At 39.8% G+C, this 25,118-nt stretch overlaps 1 protein-coding gene across 1 annotated transcript; it reads left to right on the forward strand.

Moving 5' to 3' along the window:
- The first annotated feature begins 13,427 nt into the window (after window positions 1-13,427).
- LOC128204105 (uncharacterized) lies at window positions 13,428-24,576 on the forward strand. Its single transcript, XM_052905451.1, has 8 exons — window positions 13,428-13,740; window positions 16,279-16,299; window positions 16,517-16,573; window positions 18,157-18,272; window positions 19,257-19,335; window positions 19,713-19,775; window positions 20,851-21,041; window positions 23,741-24,576. Exons 1-8 carry the CDS (start codon window positions 13,500-13,502, stop codon window positions 23,747-23,749), a joined length of 777 nt encoding a protein of 258 aa, XP_052761411.1. The 5' UTR covers window positions 13,428-13,499; the 3' UTR covers window positions 23,750-24,576.
- The last annotated feature ends 542 nt before the right edge of the window (window positions 24,577-25,118 follow it).

A 25,118-nucleotide genomic window follows, 5' to 3' on the forward strand; every position in this document is an offset into this window, starting at 1 on the left:
CTGACCATACCTATATTTGACCTGATATATATTCCAAACTTCTAAACGTCTTATCAGTAGTTCGTGAGCCATATTTTGTGTCATAAAAGCTGTCATTATTCTTGATTATTATGTTAAAGTTATCGTTCTCCCAAATAATCTGGTCAGTAGGCTTGGGCGCAGCCCGATACAGACTCATCGTTTACAAGATTTAAAATAAATACCTACTTTTTTCATTGTTCGGACAAAAATGCCCCACAAATGCCTCTGTAGTAGCATTAAGTGCGCATGCGCGAGCTACATAAAATATCACTTGATACAACAAATAAGTAGTTTAATAGGAATTTGGCGGTTGTTTTATTACTACATGGTCAGAGCTCTTCTAAATTAGTATGTGTGAAGCTGTCCGGCGATCTGATTGGTGGAGGCGTGAGTCTGAACACTTATGGTAGATGGTGCGCAAAGGTCCGTTCATTATCTTGGATAGATGCGTGAGTCATGTGATCTTTTGTTCATCAGAATACATCCTGCATTTAAGCCAATGAAATTGCAGATAGGAAATCATTAAGTACTAGGCTAAATTATTAGGAATTTCAACTTTCGCAGGTGTTTAAAGGTCCGCTCACTGCCACTCATCCGATACACAATCCCTGCATCAGATTTTGCGCTGACAATGAGCCAATGAGGTTGTATTCTAAGTCAGTTAGATGACCTGAAGTAAATGTTCATGATTAAGAAGGGCTCGTGTGCTACGTTCACTCCGCCCTTTCTGTATCATTAAGATTTTAATTCATGTCATCTCACTATGCGTATTACTTAAATATGTCGTCACACATTTTGTTACTATGAAGTTATAATTTCATTAATTACATGGTCGATCATATCATTTTTCGCTTAAAGCTGCACTCTCACAGATTGACCGTTTTGACAACTTTTTTATTGTTTGTCTTGGAATGAACCAATCTTTGCGTAAATAACTGGAAACCAGTGATATAAAACTGGTGACAACATATCAGATCGCAGTTCTTAATATTTATTTTATATTTTTGTACGTTCGAAAATTTAGATTTTGTGGCTTAAAAGGTTATGAACGCTTTAAAAAAAATGAGAATTTTCGCATAAAACATCAATTTTCGTACTAAATTATGAAAAACTGCAATCTGATCCTTTGTCAGCAGTCTTTTATCACTGGTCCTCAGACATTAACGCAAAATTGGCTTATTCTAAGACAAAAAATAAAATAAAAGTTGTGAGAGGGCAGCTTTAAGGCAAACAAATAGTCCGACGAAAAGGACACCAATTGCCAAACTGCGTCCAATTAACGGACTGGGATACATTTATCAAATAAAGAAAATTAAGAAATAAAAATTAAGAAACTTGTTAACAACATTGCGAAATTCCGGTACCATGGAATGAAACTTAGAGAATAAAAATCAAAATTGTTAGCAGCTTCTTAGAAATACTCACCTGGACATTCAATATATTTAGTTTAAATATATACAGTGTTTTCAATAATATTTTATAAGCAGTTCATATAGATTTATTTACTAAGCATATAATCCTATAATATATACTGTACGCATGTTATTTTCACAATTTACAATACAATTATCATAGTAATGTATTATATACATTTAACATATTTGAATATATGTAAATATGTTATGTTGCAATAAAATGATTGTTTTGTAAATGGCCAAAGGCAAATAATGTCAATTGCCAATAAACTTTATCAAATTATTAGTTCGGTTCAATATATATATTTAATTTATACAGTTGAATTTGAAAGTCTTCCATTTTCATTTTGTCCAATAAAGCGTCCTTTATAAATCAGCGCAAAATTAAGCGAAAATATAATATTCAATATTGAGATATATGAAATCAAATTGAGATTGAGTGAAATACTTCAATTCGCCTTGGGTCAAATTAAAGAATACGCATACATCGTTCTTTTATACCTATGAAGAAATTCAATATTCTCTCTCACAAAAGTAATGTTAGTTAAACATTTGACGTACTAAAAACTTGAACTGGGACATTGTAAGAATTGAAAATAAACTGAGTACCTTCAGTTCATATACTATTTGTTCGGAGGGGGTAGCGAATTATAACTTAATTGGAGTTGAATCTCCTAATCTAGTCCGTTATTGAAAACACTCTATAGGAGCTTTGTTAACCAAACTATTTACCTATTCGTCAACTGAATAACATATCATATTACCCGTGAAAGTTTAAATTTGGGCTCACTGGTTTCGGGTCATGAAATATTGACACATTTTAGCTGCACTTTCACAGATTGAAAGTTTTGACAACTTTTTTTTTGTCTTGGAATGAGCCAATTTTTGCGTAACTATCTTACAATCAGTGATATAAGACTGCTGACAAAATATCAGATTGCAGATTGTCATATTTCTATTCAAAAAATGATGTTTTATGCGTTTTCCTTTAACCTTTAGTAACGCTTTTAGCCATAAAACATTAATTTTCGAACGGAAATATGAAAATCTGCGATCTGATCTTTAGTCAGATGTTTTATATCACTGGTTTGCAGATATTTCCGCAAAGATTTGCTCATTCCAAGACAATATATAAAAAAAGTTGTAAAAACGATAAATCTGTGAGAGTGCAGCTTTAAAGCTGCAGTTTATTTTGAAATGAATAATTATAATTACAAACAAGTGTTTAAATGAAAACACTCTTTATTACCTTCAATTCATTATGTTTTTGGACTTAAGTTATAACCAGTTCTGCATTATGAAGTTAAAAGTCAGAGGTAAAGCTTAATAGTTTGCCCGTCGTCAAAAAGGGCTTAAACGCATTTTTAGAATCAAACCAATAGCTTCTTAAAAGTTGCGAGTTTTCCACGCATTGCCTTTTTGTACGGTTCAACAGAACGCTGAATCGTTAGTGTCGTTTTTACATTAAATTAAAAAAAAATGAACAACAGTTGCGCTTTTCTCATGAAACAATACGAAGGAATTCTACGCGATTTATGTCAAGACGCAGTACTCATAACTTTCATAAGTTTGGCCTCAAATATAATTTATTAAAATGCCATATTCTTTTGTGAAATCGTCCGATCTCATAATATGGGGATCATAAGTTCATGGTCAGGTTTACGAGATAGATTTTGACTGTATTCATTCGACACAGAAATGCATACAAAAGAAATAAAATTTGTACAAAATATTTACGGAGTTGCTGTCCGCAACGACATAGTTTTATTATTTGTACTTTTTTCAAACAAAAGATAATATTTCGAAAGAAACTGTTTTGTTCGAAAATAAGGTTAACAGAAAGTAATTAAAAAAACGCTTCAAAAGTGAAATGTATTGACTTATTGTTAAATTAAAATATTAAAAGCTCGTTTGCCGTTTTCCAGTAAAGTAAATGAGATTGTAGGTCATAGGTTTGTAAAAGTGTAACGTGTTAGTTTATTAAAGTGTCACCCCTGTTAGTTGAGGGCCAGCCGTTTGGGCTTATGAGACACCTACATTTGTGAACATCTTTAATCAAATTTCCATTCCATATGCCAGGCGCCTGGCAGGAAGGCAATCGGTACCCTCGATTTAACTAGCTGCTGGGGCGGCTACCGGCAATGTCAGAACAAGCCCCGTGTGAGACTCGAACCTTCGACCTCCTACTCTGTAGGCGGGCGTCTTAAACACTAGGCCACGGAGACGGTATATATGGTATATGTTATAGTTATGACACCGTCAACCTGAGTTATTAAGATTATATAAGAGTGATTTAGCAGAAATGTATAATCACAACCCCGAGGGTCAATGGTGATTTTTTTGGAAGTCAAGATTCCTTTATTTCACTCATTTCAAAAACATGGATAAATGAGGAAATACCATATGATAAATAAATTTCACAAAGGCGAACGAGGTTATACGTTCCTCGGTGGTCTCATCGGTGAACGCCGTCTACACTCCAGGTTAAACGTTTTCGGTGACCTCATCGCTTAACTCCGTCTATGCTCTGGGTAAGACGTTACTCGGTGATCTCATCGCTGAACGCCATTGTTACTCGATGTTAGACGTTGCACGTTGGCCTCATCGCTGAAAGCCGTTGGTACTCGATGTAAGACGTTACACGGTGGCCTCATCGCTGAACGCTGTTGTTCTTAGATGTTAAACGTTACACGTTGGCCTCATCGCTGAAAGCCGTTGTTACTCGATGTAAGACGTTACACGCTGGCCTCATCGCTGAACGCTGTTGTTATTAGATGTTAGACGTTACTCGGTGGCCTCATCGTTGGACGCTGTTATTATTATATGTTAGACGTTACACGGTGGCCTCGTCGCTGAACGCTGTTGTTTTTCCATGTTAGACGTTAAACGGTGGCCTCATCGCTGAGAGCCGTTGTTATTCTATGTTAGACGTTAAACGGTGGCCTTATCGCTGAAAGCCGTTGTTATTCTATGTTAGACCTTACACGGTGGCCTCATCGCTGAACGCTGTTGTTATTCTATGTTAGACCTTACACCGTGGCCTCATCGCTGAGAGCCGTTGTTATTCTATGTTAGACGTTAAACGGTGGCCTCGTCGCTGAACGCTGTTGTTTTTCCATGTTAGACCTTACACGGTGGCCTCATCGCTGACCGCTGTTGTTTTTCCATGTTAGACCTTACACGGTGGCCTCGTCGCTGAACGCTGTTGTTATTCGATGTTAGACCTTACACGGTGGCCTCATCGCTGACCGCTGTTGTTTTTCCATGTTAGACCTTACACGGTGGCCTCATCGCTGACCGCTGTTGTTTTTCCATGTTAGACCTTACACGGTGGCCTCATCGCTGACCCGCTGAAAGCCGTTGTTTTTCCATGTTAGACGTTACACGGTGGCCTCATCGCTGACCGCTGTTGTTTTTCCATGTTAGACGTTACACGGTGGCCTCATCGCTGACCGCTGTTGTTTCTCCATGTTAGACGTTACACGGTGGCCTCATCGCTGACCGCTGTTGTTTTTCCATGTTAGACCTTACACGGTGGCCTCGTCGCTGACCGCTGTTGTTTTTCCATGTTAGACGTTACACGGTGGCCTCATCGCTGACCGCTGTTGTTTTTCCATGTTAGACCTTACACGGTGGCCTCGTCGCTGAACGCTGTTGTTTTTCCATGTTAGACCTTACACGGTGGCCTCATCGCTGAACGCTGTTGTTTTTCCATGTTAGACGTTACACGGTGGCCTCATCGCAGACCGCTGTTGTTTTTCCATGTTAGACCTTACACGGTGGCCTCATCGCTGAACGCTGTTGTTTTTCCATGTTAGACCTTACACGGTGGCCTCATCGCTGACCGCTGTTGTTTTTCCATGTTAGACCTTACACGGTGGCCTCGTCGCTGAAAGCCGTTGTTTTTCCATGTTAGACGTTACACGGTGGCCTCGTCGCTGAACGCTGTTGTTTTTCCATGTTAGACGTTACACGGTGGCCTCATCGCTGACCGCTGTTGTTTTTCCATGTTAGACCTTACACGGTGGCCTCATCGCTGACCGCTGTTGTTTTTCCATGTTAGACGTTACACGGTGGCCTCATCGCTGACCGCTGTTGTTTTTCCATGTTAGACCTTACACGGTGGCCTCATCGCTGACCGCTGTTGTTTTTCCATGTTAGACCTTACACGGTGGCCTCATCGCTGACCGCTGTTGTTTTTCCATGTTAGACCTTACACGGTGGCCTCGTCGCTGAACGCTGTTGTTTTTCCATGTTAGACGTTACACGGTGGCCTCATCGCTGACCGCTGTTGTTTTTCCATGTTAGACCTTACACGGTGGCCTCATCGCTGACCGCTGTTGTTTTTCCATGTTAGACCTTACACGGTGGCCTCATCGCTGAACGCTGTTGTTTTTCCATGTTAGACCTTACACGGTGGCCTCGTCGCTGAACGCTGTTGTTTTTCCATGTAAGACGTTACACGGTGGCCTCATCGCTGACCGCTGTTGTTTTTCCATGTTAGACCTTACACGGTGGCCTCATCGCTGAACGCTGTTGTTTTTCCATGTTAGACCTTACACGGTGGCCTCATCGCTGAACGCTGTTGTTTTTCCATGTTAGACCTTACACGGTGGCCTCGTCGCTGAAAGCCGTTGTTTTTCCATGTTAGACGTTACACGGTGGCCTCATCGCTGACCGCTGTTGTTTTTCCATGTTAGACGTTACACGGTGGCCTCGTCGCTGACCGCTGTTGTTTTTCCATGTTAGACGTTACACGGTGGCCTCATCGCTGACCGCTGTTGTTTTTCCATGTTAGACGTTACACGGTGGCCTCATCGCTGACCGCTGTTGTTTTTCCATGTTAGACCTTACACGGTGGCCTCATCGCTGAACGCTGTTGTTTTTCCATGTTAGACCTTACACGGTGGCCTCATCGCTGAACGCTGTTGTTTTTCCATGTTAGACCTTACACGGTGGCCTCGTCGCTGAACGCTGTTGTTTTTCCATGTTAGACGTTACACGGTGGCCTCATCGCTGAACGCTGTTGTTATTCGATGTTAGACGTTACACGGTGGCCTCGTCGCTGAACGCTGTTGTTATTCGATGTTAGACGTTACACGGTGGCCTCATCGCTGAACGCTGTTGTTATTCGATGTTAGACGTTACACGGTGGCCTCATCGCTGAACGCTGTTGTTATTCGATGTTAGACGTTACACGGTGGCCTCATCGCTGAACGCTGTTGTTATTCGATGTTAGACGTTACACGGTGGCCTCGTCGCTGAACGCTGTTGTTTTTCCATGTTAGACCTTACACGGTGGCCTCGTCGCTGAAAGCTGTTGTTTTTCCATGTTAGACCTTACACGGTGGCCTCATCGCTGAACGCTGTTGTTTTTCCATGTTAGACCTTACACGGTGGCCTCATCGCTGAACGCTGTTGTTTTTCCATGTTAGACCTTACACGGTGGCCTCATCGCTGACCGCTGTTGTTTTTCCATGTTAGACCTTACACGGTGGCCTCATCGCTGACCGCTGTTGTTTTTCCATGTTAGACCTTACACGGTGGCCTCATCGCTGAACGCTGTTGTTTTTCCATGTTAGACCTTACACGGTGGCCTCATCGCTGAACGCTGTTGTTTTTCCATGTTAGACCTTACACGGTGGCCTCATCGCTGACCGCTGTTGTTTTTCCATGTTAGACGTTAAACGGTGGCCTCATCGCTGAACGCTGTTGTTTTTCCATGTTAGACCTTACACGGTGGCCTCATCGCTGAACGCTGTTGTTTTTCCATGTTAGACCTTACACGGTGGCCTCATCGCTGAACGCTGTTGTTTTTCCATGTTAGACGTTACACGGTGGCCTCATCGCTGACCGCTGTTGTTTTTCCATGTTAGACGTTACACGGTGGCCTCGTCGCTGACCGCTGTTGTTTTTCCATGTTAGACGTTACACGGTGGCCTCATCGCTGACCGCTGTTGTTTTTCCATGTTAGACGTTACACGGTGGCCTCATCGCTGACCGCTGTTGTTTTTCCATGTTAGACCTTACACGGTGGCCTCATCGCTGACCGCTGTTGTTTTTCCATGTTAGACCTTACACGGTGGCCTCGTCGCTGAACGCTGTTGTTTTTCCATGTTAGACCTTACACGGTGGCCTCGTCGCTGAACGCTGTTGTTTTTCCATGTTAGACGTTACACGGTGGCCTCATCGCTGAACGCTGTTGTTATTCGATGTTAGACGTTACACGGTGGCCTCGTCGCTGAACGCTGTTGTTATTCGATGTTAGACGTTACACGGTGGCCTCATCGCTGAACGCTGTTGTTATTCGATGTTAGACGTTACACGGTGGCCTCATCGCTGAACGCTGTTGTTATTCGATGTTAGACGTTTCACGGTGGCCTCATCGCTGAACGCTGTTGTTATTCGATGTTAGACGTTACACGGTGGCCTCGTCGCTGAACGCTGTTGTTTTTCCATGTTAGACCTTACACGGTGGCCTCGTCGCTGAAAGCTGTTGTTTTTCCATGTTAGACCTTACACGGTGGCCTCATCGCTGACCGCTGTTGTTTTTCCATGTTAGACCTTACACGGTGGCCTCATCGCTGACCGCTGTTGTTTTTCCATGTTAGACCTTACACGGTGGCCTCGTCGCTGACCGCTGTTGTTTTTCCATGTTAGACCTTACACGGTGGCCTCGTCGCTGAAAGCCGTTGTTTTTCCATGTTAGACCTTACACGGTGGCCTCGTCGCTGAACGCTGTTGTTTTTCCATGTTAGACCTTACACGGTGGCCTCATCGCTGACCGCTGTTGTTTTTCCATGTTAGACCTTACACGGTGGCCTCGTCGCTGAAAGCCGTTGTTTTTCCATGTTAGACGTTACACGGTGGCCTCTTCGCTGAACGCTGTTGTTTTTCCATGTTAGACCTTACACGGTGGCCTCATCGCTGAACACTGTTGTTTTTCCATGTTAGACCTTACACGGTGGCCTCATCGCTGACCGCTGTTGTTTTTCCATGTTAGACCTTACACGGTGGCCTCGTCGCTGAAAGCCGTTGTTTTTCCATGTTAGACGTTACACGGTGGCCTCATCGCTGAACGCTGTTGTTTTTCCATGTTAGACCTTAAACGGTGGCCTCATCGCTGAACGCTGTTGTTTTTCCATGTTAGACGTTACACGGTGGCCTCATCGCTGAAAGCCGTTGTTTTTCCATGTTAGACCTTACACGGTGGCCTCATCGCTGAACGCTGTTGTTTTTCCATGTTAGACCTTACACGGTGGCCTCGTCGCTGAACGCTGTTGTTTTTCCATGTTAGACCTTACACGGTGGCCTCGTCGCTGAACGCTGTTGTTTTTCCATGTTAGACGTTACACGGTGGCCTCATCGCTGACCGCTGTTGTTTTTCCATGTTAGACCTTACACGGTGGCCTCATCGCTGAACGCTGTTGTTTTTCCATGTTAGACCTTACACGGTGGCCTCATCGCTGAACGCTGTTGTTTTTCCATGTTAGACCTTACACGGTGGCCTCGTCGCTGAAAGCCGTTGTTTTTCCATGTTAGACGTTACACGGTGGCCTCATCGCTGACCGCTGTTGTTTTTCCATGTTAGACCTTACACGGTGGCCTCATCGCTGACCGCTGTTGTTTTTCCATGTTAGACCTTACACGGTGGCCTCGTCGCTGAAAGCCGTTGTTTTTCCATGTTAGACCTTACACGGTGGCTTCGTCGCTGACCGCTGTTGTTTTTCCATGTTAGACCTTACACGGTGGCCTCATCGCTGAACGCTGTTGTTTTTCCATGTTAGACGTTACACGGTGGCCTCATCGCTGAACGCTGTTGTTATTCCATGTTAGACGTTACACGGTGGCCTCATCGCTGAACGCTGTTGTTTTTCCATGTTAGACCTTACACGGTGGCCTCATCACTGACCGCTGTTGTTTTTCCATGTTAGACGTTACACGGTGGCCTCATCGCTGACCGCTGTTGTTATTCGATGTTATTAGTTAAACGGTGGCATCATCGCTGAAAGCCGTTGTTACTCGATGTTAGACGTTTCTCGGTGGCCTCATCGCTTGACGCTATTTTTATTGATGTGTATCGTTATGCGATAGCCTCATCACTGAAGCCGTTGTTACTCAATGTTTGACGTTACACGGTGGCCTCATCGCTGAACGCTGTTATTATTCGAGGTAAGACGTTACACGGTGGCCTCATCGCTGAACGCCATTGTTACTCGATGTTAGACGTTACACGGTGGCCTCATCGCTAAACGCTGTTGTTATTCGATGCTAGACGTTACACGGTGGCCTCATCGCTGAACGCTGTTGTTATTCGAGGTAAGACGTTACACGGTGGCCTCATCGCTGAACGCCATTGTTACTCGATGCTAGACGTTACACGGTGGCCTCATCGCTAAACGCTGTTGTTATTCGATGCTAGACGTTACACGGTGGTCACATCGCTGAACGCCATTGTTACTCGATGTTAGACGTTACACGGTGGCCTCATCGCTGAACGCCATTGTTATTCGATGCTAGACGTTACACGTTGGCCTCATCGCTAAACGCCATTGTAATTCGATGCTAGACGTTACACGGTGGTCTCATCGCTGAAGCCGTTGTTACTCGAGGTTAGACGTTACACGGTGGTCTCATCGCTGAAGCCGTTGTTACTCGAGGTAAGACGTTACACGGTGGCCTCATCTCTGAAGCCGTTGTTACTCGAGTTAAGACGTTACACGGTATCCTCATCGCTGAAGCCGTTGTTACTCGAGGTAAGACGTTACACCGTGGCCTCATCGCTGAACGCTGTTGTTTTTCGATGTTAGACGTTACACGGTGGCCTCATCGCTGAACGCTGTAGTTACTCTAGGTCAGACGCTACACCGTGGTCTCATCACCGAACGCCATTGTTACTCGAGGTTAGACGTTACACGGTATCATCTACGCTTAACGCCATTGTTACTCGATGTAAGACGTTACACGGTGTCCTCATCGCTTAACGCCATGGTTTCTCAAGGTTAGACGTTACACGGTGGCCTAATCGCTGAAAGCCGTTCTTACTCTAGGTTAGACGTTACACGGTGGCCTCATCGCTTAACGCCATTGTTACTCGAGGTAAGACGTTACTTGGTGGCCTCGATGTTAGACGTTACACGGTGATCTCATCGCTTAACGCTGTTGTTATTCGATGTAAGACGTTACAAGGTGGCCTCATCACTGAACGCTGTTGTTATTCGATGTTAGACGTTACACGGTGGTCTCATCGCTGAAAGCCGTTGTTATTCGATGTAAGACGTTACACGGTGGCCTCATCGCTGAACGCTGTAGTTACTCGAGGTCAGACGTTACACGGTGGTCTCATCGCTGAACGCCATTGTTACTCGAGGTAAGACGTTACACGGTGGTCTCATCGCTGAACGTCATTGTTACTCGAGGTAAGACGTTACACGTTGGCATCATCGCTGAACGCCATTGTAACTCGAGGTAAGACGTTACACGTTGGTCTCATTGCTGAACGCCATTGTAACTCGAGGTAAGACGTTACACGGTGGTCTCATCGCTGAACGCCATTGTTACTCGAGGTAAGACGTTACACGGTGGCCTCATCGCTGAACGCCATTGTTACTCGAGGTAAGACGTTACACGTTGGTCTCATCGCTGAACGCCATTGTTACTCGAGGTAAGACGTTACACGTTGGTCTCATCGCTGAACGCCATTGTTACTCGAGGTAAGACGTTACACGTTGGTCTCATCGCTGAACGCCATTGTTACTCGAGGTAAGACGTTACACGGTGGCCTCATCGCTGAACGCCATTGTTACTCGAGGTAAGACGTTACACGTTGGCCTCATCGCTGAACGTCATTGTAACTCGAGGTAAGACGTTACACGTTGGCCTCATCGCTGAACGCCATTGTTACTCGAGGTAAGACTTTACACGGTGGTCTCATCGCTGAACGCCATTGTTACTCGAGGTAAGACGTTACACGTTGGCATCATCGCTGAACGCCATTGTTACTCGAGGTAAGACGTTACACGGTGGTCTCAACGCTGAACGCCATTGTTACTCGAGGTAAGACGCTATACGTTGGCCTCATCGCTGAACGCCATTGTAACTCGAGGTAAGACGTTACACGGTGGTCTCATCGCTGAACGCCATTGTTACTCGAGGTAAGACGCTATACGTTGGCCTCATCGCTGAACGCCATTGTAACTCGAGGTAAGACGTTACACGGTGGTCTCATCGCTGAACGCCATTGTTACTCGAGGTAAGCCGCTATACGTTGGCCTCATCGCGTAACGCCATTGTAACTCGAGGTAAGACGTTACACGGTGACCTCATCTCTTAACGCCATTGTTACCCGAGGTTAAACGTTACTTGGTGGCCTCATCGCGTAACGCCATTGTCACTCGAGGTAAGACGTTACTTGGTGGCCTCATCGATGAACGTCATCTTTACCCCAGGCTAGAAGTTACACGATGACCTCATCTAATAACGCAATTACCTCATCGCTAAACGCCTCCGTTACTCAAGGTAATGCGATACTCTTGTGAAATGCTTCTTTCCCCAAAGATCTCATTGATATACTGGGGGTTTTGTTGCATGGAATATACTGATTTTGTTTGCAATTCAATATTACCACGAAATAAGATTTACTACTATTAATACAATTATTTTAATACACCAAAATGAATGAATAAAGGTCGAAACCAAGGGAATTTATGAAGGAAATCGAGTTTAATTTGAAACAAAGGGGCAGAAAACACGGCATTTCTACCTCATGAATCGATACTAGATCGCAGTGAATCTTTTAGCACTCACCATTCATTTGATATGTTTGCGTATACAGCCTTGAAGGTTCAAATCTTGTTATCAACAATAAATGGTTTCCATTAATGCATTATTAAGACAGTTGTTCAAGGTTTATCAATCAAAATGTATGTTTGTTAAACACGTGTATGTATTGATTTTGAATAAGGGTGTCACTTTAAGTATATTCTTAAACCATTTGTGTGGCAATATATTAGCGGTGCTTGCTTTAAGAAGACCTTACTGAACGGCCTGTTTTTATCATGCTTATGAAACAGGGTTAAATTCTAGATTATAAGTTCTTTCTTATTATGAAAAATGATTGGATTATTGACCTATTTGAATTTGAATGGAGATTTGCAACCTGGAGGATCATTAATTTCTACACAAAGAATTTTTTTTTCAAAAAGATTCGGATTTTCAATAAAAAGTAGTTGTACAATTGGGTACATTCAAAGCTGTCAACTGACAAAGACTGGTATATTTAAACACACATATCTATAATTTACGCCCACGAAGAAAAGAAATATAAGCCTGTGATAATTATTCATTGTTAGTATTTGAAAATCACCGTCAATACTGAGGCCCATCGTGATGAAAATATAAATATTTAAAAGCTTATTTATCAATATGGTGTCTCTTAAACCACATTTGCATGGTAAGATTGTTTTATTCACCAAAGAAAGTAACGAAATATACATGCATCGCTACAACTATAAAATGTGCATAAAAAGTTATTGTTGTTGTTGGTGGTGGTGGTTGTGTTGATGATGATCGTAGTGGTGGTGATTGGGGTTATGGTGGTGTTGATTGTTGTGTCGGTGGTGCTGTTGTGTTGGTGTTGTTGTTGTTCTTCTTCTTCCAGTTGTTCTTCTTGTTATTGTTGTTTGTGCTGTTCTTACAGTAGTTGCTAGTCTTGTTGTTGTTGTTGTTGGTGGTGTCTTCGTTTTTTTGTAGTTGTTGTTGTAGTTTTTGTTGTTGTTGTTGCTGTTGTTGTTGTTGTTTTGATCTTGCTTTGACCTTTTTACCATGAACGGAAATATAACGTACATTCAAATGACAATGTCTACAGTAAAATAATGTTATCGACAACCAAAATTTCGTTCAGGGCCTGCGTGATCGGGGTGATGGTAATCTGACACCGATGAGCTATAGAATGAAAGATCTGAAGCAGTATAAAGGAGCTCCGTCTTTACCCAGATAATCACTCTTTCGTTGCGGGCTGTTTAGATTCTGTTCAATTCTACGGATCGAAATCACAGAGCGACAATGCGGGTGCTTCTTGTCTGCCTTGGCTTGGCGTTGGTTCTTGCTTTAGCAGAAGGAGCTGCTTTTCAACGTACCGGGAAAAATACTGCAAGAACATCCTTGCTTGCAGCGAAACTAGCATCCCTCCGCGGATTCAAGAGACAGGGCGGCCCTACGGGCGATAGTGGACAGAATGGAGAAAATGGCGAAGGTTCCGTTGGCGTTGACGGAGACGGCGGTAGTATGGGCAGTTCGACAGAATGTAAGTTGAAATTTCATTAATATTAGATCACGTGATACAGTTTAGCTTTAAATGACAGGCAGTTCCAAATACATGTACATACTTACTGGCATTCTTTTGTTCCAAGTTGCATTTGTATTGCGTTAGACAGTTGTGCTGAGGGGTTTTGGAATTCATATCTTAGATCATTATCGTACAAAAGAGCGATGATGCTATGCGTACAACGTATAATTTATCGTTGTCAAATCACTAATGAATGAAAATATACTAAAGGTATTGGTCTAGAACATGTAGTATTGTCATAAAATCAGGAGTCGTATTCACGTACATTTTTATAGACTCAAACTCAGACTCAGTCTCAGTCTCAGAATGCTGAGACCATTTTGATTTCCGTATTCACTAACGATTTTAGACTCAGACTCAGCTGAGAATACCTCTAGAGGGTTACTCCTATCGCGGACAACACGAGGACGTGGTACTTGCCTCTGATACATACGATCACTAACGATAGCTCTATGTCCAGCCGCCATCTTTGAAGGTGGCAAAGCTTCTAAATTATAGACTCAACGTTTGAGACTCAGACTCAGACTCAGACTCAGACTCAGACTCAGACTTTGGACTCAAACTTTGATCTCAGAAACATTATTGAATACCGTTTTACAGCCCAAAGTCTGAGTCTTGAGTCTTAAGTCTACATTTGAGGCTAAGACATGCTCATGAATACGGCCCCAGAGCAGTTGCAAAACGCGGTGGCGATGGCCGAATGGCTACAGTATCGGACTGTGACTAGAAGGGTCCTGGGTTGGTTCTCGAACCCACTCGAAGCTTTGTCGATGTTATGATTCTTAATCGTGTGTACATCAGTGTGTGTAAACCACGTGATAAATTGCGTCATAAATGCAACGTCGGAAGGCACTATATTTTGATTTGAAAACAAAATACTTCAAACAAAGATAACTTCACAATTTCTTCACCATTTTAAATGAAACATAGCTCAGTTTACGCCGCTTACGGAGCCCCGCCCTCGTTCGTTTACCAGAACTTGATTGCGAGTTTAGTTTCTTAAAACACTTCGACAAACCTTTTCACAATACGGCCGTCTGACGGAACACTGTCAAAACATTATTTTGGAAACAGGGTTGTCGAAGTGTTGGATGAAACTAATGACCTAATCAAATTTCGGAACAAAACAAATGCGTGGCTCTTTAAGCGGCATAGACTGCCCTTTGTTTCATTTAAAGTGGTGTTGTAAATGAAAAGTTATCTTTGATTAAAATCTCCATTTTAAGCAAATCTTTGCCTTTCGACGTAGCATATATGACGTAATTTATCACGTGGTATACAAACAATGTACATAACAGATGTTGAAAACCGTACACACGTTCGTCGCTGGTCGCTGAAAAGCTCTACAGAGCTTACGTTACTTACACTTGACATTAGTGTTCTTTGCGACATGAAATAACTCTTACAAAATCTTTATCTTAAGATCTTTAAAGATGCACTCTTACTCCCAAATAAGATTTACCACAATTAATAATATTGTTTAATGTTCCAAAAAGGATGAAGAATTATTGAAAACAATGGTTCTTATGAAGGATATCGAGTTTAATTTGAAATAAATTAGCATAAAATACAGTACATTCCACCTTATGAGACTATAGTAGACCACAGTAAATCTTTAAGCATTCACCAATCATTTGATATTTTCGCGCTTTCTTCTATTAAATACACGGTTACAATCATGTTATCAGTATTTTATTTTTTCCATAAATGCATTATTTAGTAAGTAGTTAAAGGTTTATCAGTCAAAATTGAGGAAATACCTAAAACATCAATATAATTACTTAATAAATTACTATAAAAATCTGCAATCTAGTATTTGTTTGTCAGCTGTCTTATTTAACTGGTTTCCTTGGATTCTCGCAAAAATTGGTCCGTTCCAAGACAAAAAATAAAAAAAAGTTGTTAAAACGTTCAATCTGTAAGAGTGCAGCTTTAAACGACCTGTGGCAAATCAAAATGCAAGTAGATGTTTCACTTCAATCGGCGTGGAATGAGGCAGGCTGTGACTGCTTTTGTTGAAATCAGTTTTGGTTATTCTTACTTACATTGGAATGATTTAAAAGATAATGGAAAAATAGCAATATATCGAAAACACATTGCTATTAACCATACGTGTGAGATTGTGTTCATGAATTATCACATTGCTATTAACTATACGTGTGAGATTGTGTTCATGAATTATCACATTGCTATTAACTATACGTGTGAGATTGTGTTCATGAATTATCACATTGCTATTAACTATACGTGTGAGATTGTGTTCATGAATTATCACATTGCTATTAACTATACGTGTGAGATTGTGTTCATGAATTATCACATTGCTATTAACCATACGTGTGAGAGTGTGTTCATGAATTATATGTATTCAGTAGCATAAGTTTCATGGAAACATAAAAGAATCTAAACTATTTAAACATGCGGAATGCATTTTTTTTTCGAACAATTTATGATATATTGAGAGAGAATGGCAGTTTATTTTCTTATTCTTTTCAGATGAGCCTGCGTTCTCTTACTGTAAGTACACCATTATTTCATCACATAAGATAGAAAAGATTTTTTTTCCAGTAGATTGAGTAAAATGTAACAATGGATGACTATGTAAACCGTCGATATACATCCGAGGTTGATTTCGATTGAAAATGGCCGAGGAGTTCCGATTATCAGTTTAAAGAACGTACAGCGAAAACATACATATACCTCGTTTCCAGTGATAGCCTTGTTTTCCTTTCAGATTTATGGCTTGATGACCTGTGCAGAGATTTTTCAATGATGAGGGGATATATTTCAAGTAAGTATTACATGCATCTTGAAAAATATGTGAACTTCAACACACTTAACCTTTGAAAGGCGTACAAACAAAATTCCATTTTCCCGACCGACCATTATTTTCCCCCCGATAATTCCAAATTCAATTTACCCGACCGACCATTATTTTCCTCCCGATCATTCCAAATTCCATTTACCCGACCGACCATTATTTTCCTCCCGATCATTCAAAATTCCATTTACCCGACCGACCATTATTTTCCTCCCGACCATTCAAAATTCCATTTACCCGACCGACCATTATTTTCCTCCCGATCATTCAAAATTCAATTTACCCGACCGACCATTATTTTCCTCCCGATCATTCAAAATTCCATTTACTCGACCGACCATTATTTTCCTCCCAACCATTCAAAATTCCATTTACCCGACCGACCATTATTTTCCTCCCGATCATTCAAAATTCCATTTACTCGACCGACCATTATTTTCCTCCCAACCATTCAAAATTCCATTTACCCGACCGACCATTATTTTCCTCCTAACCATTCCCTCTCCCTTTACGTTTCGATAGTTATGCGTAATTTTGAGTACTTTTCTTATTTTCATATTTGGGTGAAATTGTTAAAAAATATTAATTTAAAACTTTCTACATTTGTGATGTTTCCTGATATATATCTTCCTTTAAATTCTTCAGCGTTTATTACTCAAGTATCTTATTTCATTTCGCAAAATTACCGACTTACCTCTTTTTAAAAGGTTCAAAACTCTTTAAAGCTGCACTCTCACAGATGTACCTACCAAATCTGCTACATGTGCTGGAAAACCATGTGTTATCTAGAAATAAATTAATACCGTAGGATTTTGTTAAAGCTGCACTCTCACAGATATACCGTATTTACACCTTTTTTATCTTTGAAAGGGCAAATGTTTGCTTAAATATCTGCAAACCCATGATAAAAGATTGCTGACAAAAGATCAGATCGTAGATTTTCCTATTTCCTTTCGAAAATTATTGTTTTAAGACTTAAAACCGGGTCTAACGATTAAAAAAAATGCATAAAATACCAATTTTTGAACTTGAATATAAAAATCTGCGATCTCATTTTTGTCAGTAGTCTTATATAGCTGTTTTCCAAGGATTTTCGCAAAAAAAATGGCTCGTTCCAAGACAAAAAATAAAAACGTTGTCAAAATGTTCAATCTGTGAGGGTGCAGCTTTACCTCATGTTGGTAGCTTTATCTATAAAGATAATTATAACGATCGAAATATTTAAAAAAAATTATGAACGTGTTGGCCATAATTTTTGTCTGAATAAAAAGCAAGATATCATTTATCTTGATTTTTTGTAAGCACTCTTATATCATTGGTTTGCAGATATTTACGCAAAACTTTGCTTTTTCCAAGACAAAAAGTTAGGAAGTTGTAAAAAAGTTATATCTGTGAGACTGCACCTTTAATGTTACAAAATAAGAATTGATCATATTTGATGACAAACACAGTAGACACCAAATCCAACCTTCTTATTTTAATATATTTTGAAAATGCATAACTAATTATTTTAACTTGAATCTCTATTTATAAAAAAGTTTTACCCATAACAGAGAACCTCTGTCCACCACCAACGAGCGAGAATTCGTTGACAGGCGCACTTGACGTCACTTACGCTAAAGATATCTGCCCCAGAGTTATCGATCTAAGTGACAGTTTCGTCGAAAGGGTGAGTGAATAAAATCCGGTTTTACTGTTTTCTGGATGTCTGCTGGCCGGTGATGGGGCTGTTGGCGGGGGTCGGATCGCGGATCTTCGTGTTTCCGTTCGGAATTTGATGTATTTTGGCTTAAACCGTTACTAACAAAAAATGCATAGAACATCGGTTTTAGAACGGGGATGTGTGGGGTTGCGATCTGGTCTATTGTCGGTGGTCTTCTGCCGCTGGTTTGCAGATAATTGCGAGGGAGTTTGTTCGTTTCGATACAGGGAAATAAAGGTGTTGTCAGGGCGTTCGATCTGTGAGATTGCAGCTGTAAGTGCTGCAAACATTCTGTTCACTGCGTTTTCTATTATGTAGTTACTGATTTTTGTTTCACTGTTGGGTTTAAATCGTGTCAAACTTGTTTCTATGTCAACATCTCATGCATATTATATGCCAAAAATGTAAATAAAAACATGAAACTTGAAACCTGGTCACAATGCCTTATTTAGATTAAAGAATAAATAACCATTTACCATTTATTCCACAAATTTCATCTTCCCCACTTAGATAACGATAAAAAAACTCCTTCGGGGAATATCACGTGGTCTCAGAAGTAAATATGCAGACGATGTACGAAAAGGTGATTAAAATTTAAAACGAGTTTCAGGTCTAAAAATAAAAAACCTCAGAAAAAAGCGCATGTATATTAAGTTGCTGAGCAGGGTTGTCTGCAGATCCAATATCGTCAGCAACAATGAGTATTCCACTTATTTTGCCGTTGAAGCGACGATTTGGGCGGCCATCTTGATTGTTACATATATTGTTGAAATCACGTGATACTCCCCAGTAAACGTTTCGAAAGTGCTGGCTACATCTATCATCTTTATTTGTTACACAACAACGAAAACCAGACCAATGTCGGTAATGACATATAGCGACAAAGTATGTTATCCCAACAATCTGGATTTGTCGGTTTTCACAGACTGGTTCAGACGTTCTTTATTGCAGGGCCTATTGAAAGTAGAAGATGAGACCATTTGGATCGCCATCGATGGGTTTTTGCAGAAACACCTGGATCTATTTAAATGTAAGACACTTATGGTTGGTATTGGGTATGGAAAAGAAGTCAGTAAAAATACACATACAGTCAACCCCCGCTGGCTCGAACTCCCAGGCGAAAATACCTCGAGCCTCGAAAAATTCGTGCTAAGCGGGAATGTTTCCTTCCTTCTTGTATTGAGTATTATATAAATATGAATTATCGAAATCGAAGCCTAAAAATATTTAATTTTAATTAACGATTTTCGGGGGAGAAATAGAGCACATTTTGTAATTATTGCTTAATAATGCTCTTTGATTGAAATAAGTATTTGTTCACATTTTACACGAACTTATTTGGTTATGTGTCTGTCCCTAAACACTAGAACGACCCTTTAATAGTCCCTTTTATCCCCTTTTTTGAAGGCAGCCTTGCACATGTCGGTGCCGGAATCAGGGAGTTATTCGGTGGATTGGACGAGGAAGCCCGTGAGTAGTGTTTATATAATACACAACTATGTTAATTATTGGATGCCTAGTAACCCATATCATTTCAGTATTATTTGAAAGGGGGTTAAAGGCCTGGTTTTAGGAATGTTTGGCATGAAAATCCCCTGCTGTGCATCTTCTGCTAATTGCACTGGTGTCACAGTAGGTGCCATTTTCCTGTATATTGGTTTATTGACTCAGGGCCATATAGGGCCCACCAAAACTGCACAGCAGGATACTCATATATATATACTAGATATAAGTAATAAGCTAGCAATTAACTTTCAAAAATGATGCCAAATGTATTAAGGCTCGCCGGCATCAAAAGATAATATTTAAAGGAACTATTTGGAAACCAGCTTAGTCGGTCAGGAATCACTTATATAGATATGTTGGTAACATATATTTTTTTAAAGTTTGCTCAATTGAGTAATTTGTCAATGGGTCTCCTGATAAGAGAAAGCAGTTGGAACTCGCTTTGTCGAACTGTTATGTCGATGTTCTGGTTATCTTCTTCTTCTTCTTCTTCTTCTTCTTCTTCTTCTTCTTCTTCTTCTTCTTCTTCTTCTTCTTCTTCTTCTTCTTCTTCTTCTTCTTCTTCTGTCTTCTTCTTCCTTCTTCCGTCTTCTTCGTCTTCTTCTTCCTTCTTCCGTCTTCTTCTTCTTCTTCTTCTTCTTCTTCTTCTTCTTCTTCTTCTTCTTCTTCTTCTTCTACTTCTTCTTCTTCTTCTTCTTCTTCTTCTTCTTCTCCTCTAGCTTACCACCTATTTTGACAATCATTTATATCACAGCTTAAAACTTAGAGAATAGGATCTTATTTTCCCAGACCTGTGAAGAATATGATCAGGGAATAATAAGGTCCTACAGTGCATTTTGATGGTATTCAAAGTCCTAGTACGCATGACATTGTTGGTTTTAACCTTTATATGTCTTTGGTTAAGTTCAGTTCTATACAAGGTTGTTACATTCAGTTCTATGTTTTTGAATTATATTTGGTATTCAGCTTTTTACAACTGCTGCACCGCCTGACAAAATAATTGTGTAAAAATAATAATTGTCTCTTTCATTCCTTTTAGTTGACGAGGAGTTTTTTGAGTGTTCTCTAAAGCTTGAAAACTTTTCGGAAGAGGAGAAAGCATTTTACGAGGAAGTAGGCGAGCTTCACAAAATGGTAGAGGACCACTTCAATGACAACCAAGGAGAGAATCCAGATAAAAAGAAGCTGCGCTCGCTGCTGCAAACCATGTTGCGAAATCTGGAGAAACGGGTTAGTTTATTCTACAATTGGGCTTATATCTCATTTCCTACATGAATGACGCCATCCGATTGGCCTAGAGCGGTCACGTGCTCGACGTGTACAATCCATACACACTCTGTAATTTGTCAGTATGTTTCATACCGCCCCTGTAACTTTCATACTCCGCAGGAGACGTAACAAAATGGCGGCCAAATAATTTGTAACTTCTCTCTCGGCTTATCTTTTCACTGTAGGTGAGCAAACTCATGCACGTTATTGAATATCCAGTTTATTCAAGCAATCATTTGAGTGTAACAAGATGTAAATAAGTGTGTATTCCCACTATGTAAAACCCGGCCGACCCTTTTTGTACAGCAAAACCTTAAATTGGTTTGTTTTCGTTGTTTTTTGGGTTTTTTTTTGCTTTTAGCTAGTAGAATACATTTGTGCCGGGTAAACAATTAACGCTTTTATCTGCAACACTAGTTCAAATCTATGTTTCTTTTGTTTTTCTACAAAGGCTTGAAAAACAAAACATATTTAATAAACAGATGAGATGCTGTGACTTAACTGTTTCTGACCGACCATGGCCAGTATTTAATATTGACATTATCCTTATCCTTAGACATGCCTCGGTGATTCCATTCAGCCTATTGGTCAGCTAAATATACAGGCCAATCAAAACACTTCGTTTCTAATCTAAATTTTAAGTTCAATCTAAGTTAATGCTAAGTCAATACGTCCTCGGCTCATGAAGTTCGTAGACGATAGCGAAAACAATCTTTTTTCCGCCTGTATCTAGTGTCAAAAAATAATAAACGTAATATGTAGAAGTTGGTAATATCAATTAAAAGTGACACACTAAACCTAGTACTTGATAGATGCAAAAAATATAAAAAAAATATATTTTGATGCATTATTCTGTTTAACGCATTTGACTTGATGATTAAAACCAAAAACAAACTTGTATATGTAAATTTAAAAAACTGTTTAAGCTGAAAACAAATATATAATGTATGTACAAATAAAAAATATAAGCAACTTGTAAAATTATAATTTTAATATTTTGGCGTTTTTTAACAAGGCAGTTTTTTTATCAAAGATTATTAATAAAAGACATTTTAAAATGATTTAATGTTTCAAACTTTACACAAATAATATTGTTTTTGTTTTGTTTTAACCAAGTTAAATGAGTTGGAAAAAAATCATGCATTGAAATTGAAATTAAATGTTTGTATGTGTATCGAGTGTAACCTTGTACTGTGCCTCTTTAAAGTAATATAATCAGGTGCAATATATAAACCCGAAAGAGGCCGACTTCCTGTTCAACGTTAAAAATAGATTGTGTCATGTTAAATGGATACAATTATTAGTGAACATACCAGAATCGTGTTTCATTTCCTCGGTGTGACATCATCATTACAAGTCAATGACGTCAGAAACCTATTTAGGGAAGTACACCCCTAATGAAATCCTCGAATTGAGGAGTCTTCCTTCTTTTGAGGTTTTTAATGTATAAGTTCGTTTCCATCTAAAAGCACAAATATATATTTACTTTTTTTTTCTTTTGATTTGTTCCAATATTAAAATTAAAAGCTTATACTGGATAAGTGATATTTGGCTCGATTGTTCAGAACTACATTAAAGTTAACAACTTGATTAATGACATCGTTGTTAACCTTTTAATCGTTACTGCGCTGAAAGTTTAATGGATACACCTGTGATATGCAGTGTTCTTAACAATATTTGAGATAACTGTTTTAGAGTTACTTGTTTTATTTGAATATATGAAAACATCATGAAATAGTTTGAACTTTAACAACGACGTTGTTAATCACGTTGTTAACTGTAACTAAGTTCTGAACACTCGGCCCATTATCTACAATATAGCGATTGACGGGACCCATTAACTCATTGATGTACAACATCTTTGAAACAGAACCATGGGTGGTATGTAATACTAGTCTTAATTGGATCAATGAACGATGTAGCTAATCGGATTGCTCGATATAAATAACGGGCCTTGCAAAGAGTGGAGTCAGTGATGTATGACCTTGAGATTGGCATAAGTTGTATATTTAATACAACACCTGACTTTGTCTCTTAGAATTCAGCCTACATGTTCAGCCAGTGAAATTGCAGATAGGCAATCATTAAGTATTATACTTTATTATTAAAAAAACACAACTTGCACGGGAGTTTAAAGGTCCGCCTATTGCCACGCATATAATATATACTATCTGTGCCAGATTTTGCGTTGACATATCAGCCAATGAAGTTGTTTTTTAAGTCAGTTAGATGAACTGAAGTAAAATCTTGATGATTAAGAATGGTTCCTTTGCTACGCTCACTTCGCTCATTCTAATCATTAATATTTATATTGAAAACTACAGAAACAAGTTCAGTCTTCGAAAGTTTAAACATGAACCCCGTTAAATGGCAAAGGGTCAACACCAAAGGCATAGAACACAAAAACAAACAATCACAAACCAGAAACATGAAACAACAGCACAAAATTCCACAAACAACACACTAAATATATAATGTATACAAACTAGGTGTGTTTATCAAGGATTGTTAGGAACCGCTTTGGAATGGTCAGTAAAATGTAAATTTACTGGGGGTTTAAACCAGTTAGTGTGCACAACCTCACCCTTATCCCAACAATCCCTAATAAATTAAAAAGGTAAATGGTGAATGTTAATGAAGACTCGTCCTTTGCTTTTCAGCGCCGCTAGACGAATATTCCGCTCAACAACTCGATACCGTTATATGGACAACGAACTTCTGGACAGCGCACTGACAATTACAAAACAACTAGAACTTGACCACTAGAAACTTGACCACTAGAAACTTGACCATCCACTCAGTTTATACCACCTTGACTTTGGTTGAATGAAGTTACAATTCATTTTTCCATATATTCCCCACGACCAACCATATATGTAAAACATTTCGGATCAGTCTTTTTTGTTTCAGATTTGCAATGCCGATGTCAGTGTATTATTAGTGTGTTTCCTTGCTCGATCGTACTTTCTGTTTACTGTTTCAATGTTTGTATTATTGAGTTATGTGTTTTATTTTTCATATTTTTATTTTATATTTTTTAAGCCAATGGAAAACGAGTTTATGATCTGCGCGCACATGTGTATATATCTTGGTGTTTAATTTCTTTGCAGGGACTTGTTCTCAGATTTTATGATTTCACCAGTTTTTTACAACTTCATTTAAATCGATTCATTGTCCGTACTGTTATTTACAAAGGCCACCCAGCAACTGGCAAATACTCATTTGAACTTTTTGTTACAATAAGCTTAAAATTATTTAATGTTTAATAGTGTACTAAGGTTTTATGCAAAATCGAGTAATTTATTTCGTATATTTTAATACAAGTTAACAATAGACCTCTTATTTGAACCATGTTTAGTCATTTGACGAGCATTTCGAATTATGATTTTTATGTCGTTATCTGACCCAATAAAACGTGCATGTATGTATATTGTAGTCTCTTACACGGATTAACCTTCCGAAATCTTCTTTGTTTCAATAAATATCTAGCACTGAATTTCTGTTGTTGTCAAATACATGAACATGCGTTCTAGTCCTACTGTAATTGCAATGTTAACTGGGCCGGTAGTCATAAACGTCTTGGCACGGTTGTTCAAAACTCTCGTTAAATTGCTTACGTTGACGCTGATGGGTTAGGGTTTATCATAAGCGTTAACGTAAACTGAAGACATTGACCAGCGTTATCCTGTTGTTAAGAAATATATTGGTGTAAGCGTTAGTTAAGTCATATTTAACGTCAGTCATTTTTTTAATCAAAATATTTCACTAGATAGATAAGAAAAAAAATAACGTTAATCCTTTAATGCACCAGTCAATTGTAACCACGTCCCCCCAGGTCCGGGGAATAGCGGGGATTTTGACTTTCGGTCCAGTCAACGCCGGGTAAATTCCCCGTCCTGCGAGGACGAACAGATTGTAAAGTCCCCGCCAAATGCCCCCGCACCCAAGGGACCTTAAGTTAGGCTAATTCCCCGCTATATTTTTGCGAACACAAAACCACATTCACCCGGCACTGCGAGGCCACCTGGAAGGTAAAAA

Source organism: Mya arenaria, chromosome 10 (assembly GCF_026914265.1).
Source record: "Mya arenaria isolate MELC-2E11 chromosome 10, ASM2691426v1".
Taxonomy (NCBI): Eukaryota; Metazoa; Mollusca; class Bivalvia; order Myida; family Myidae; genus Mya; species Mya arenaria.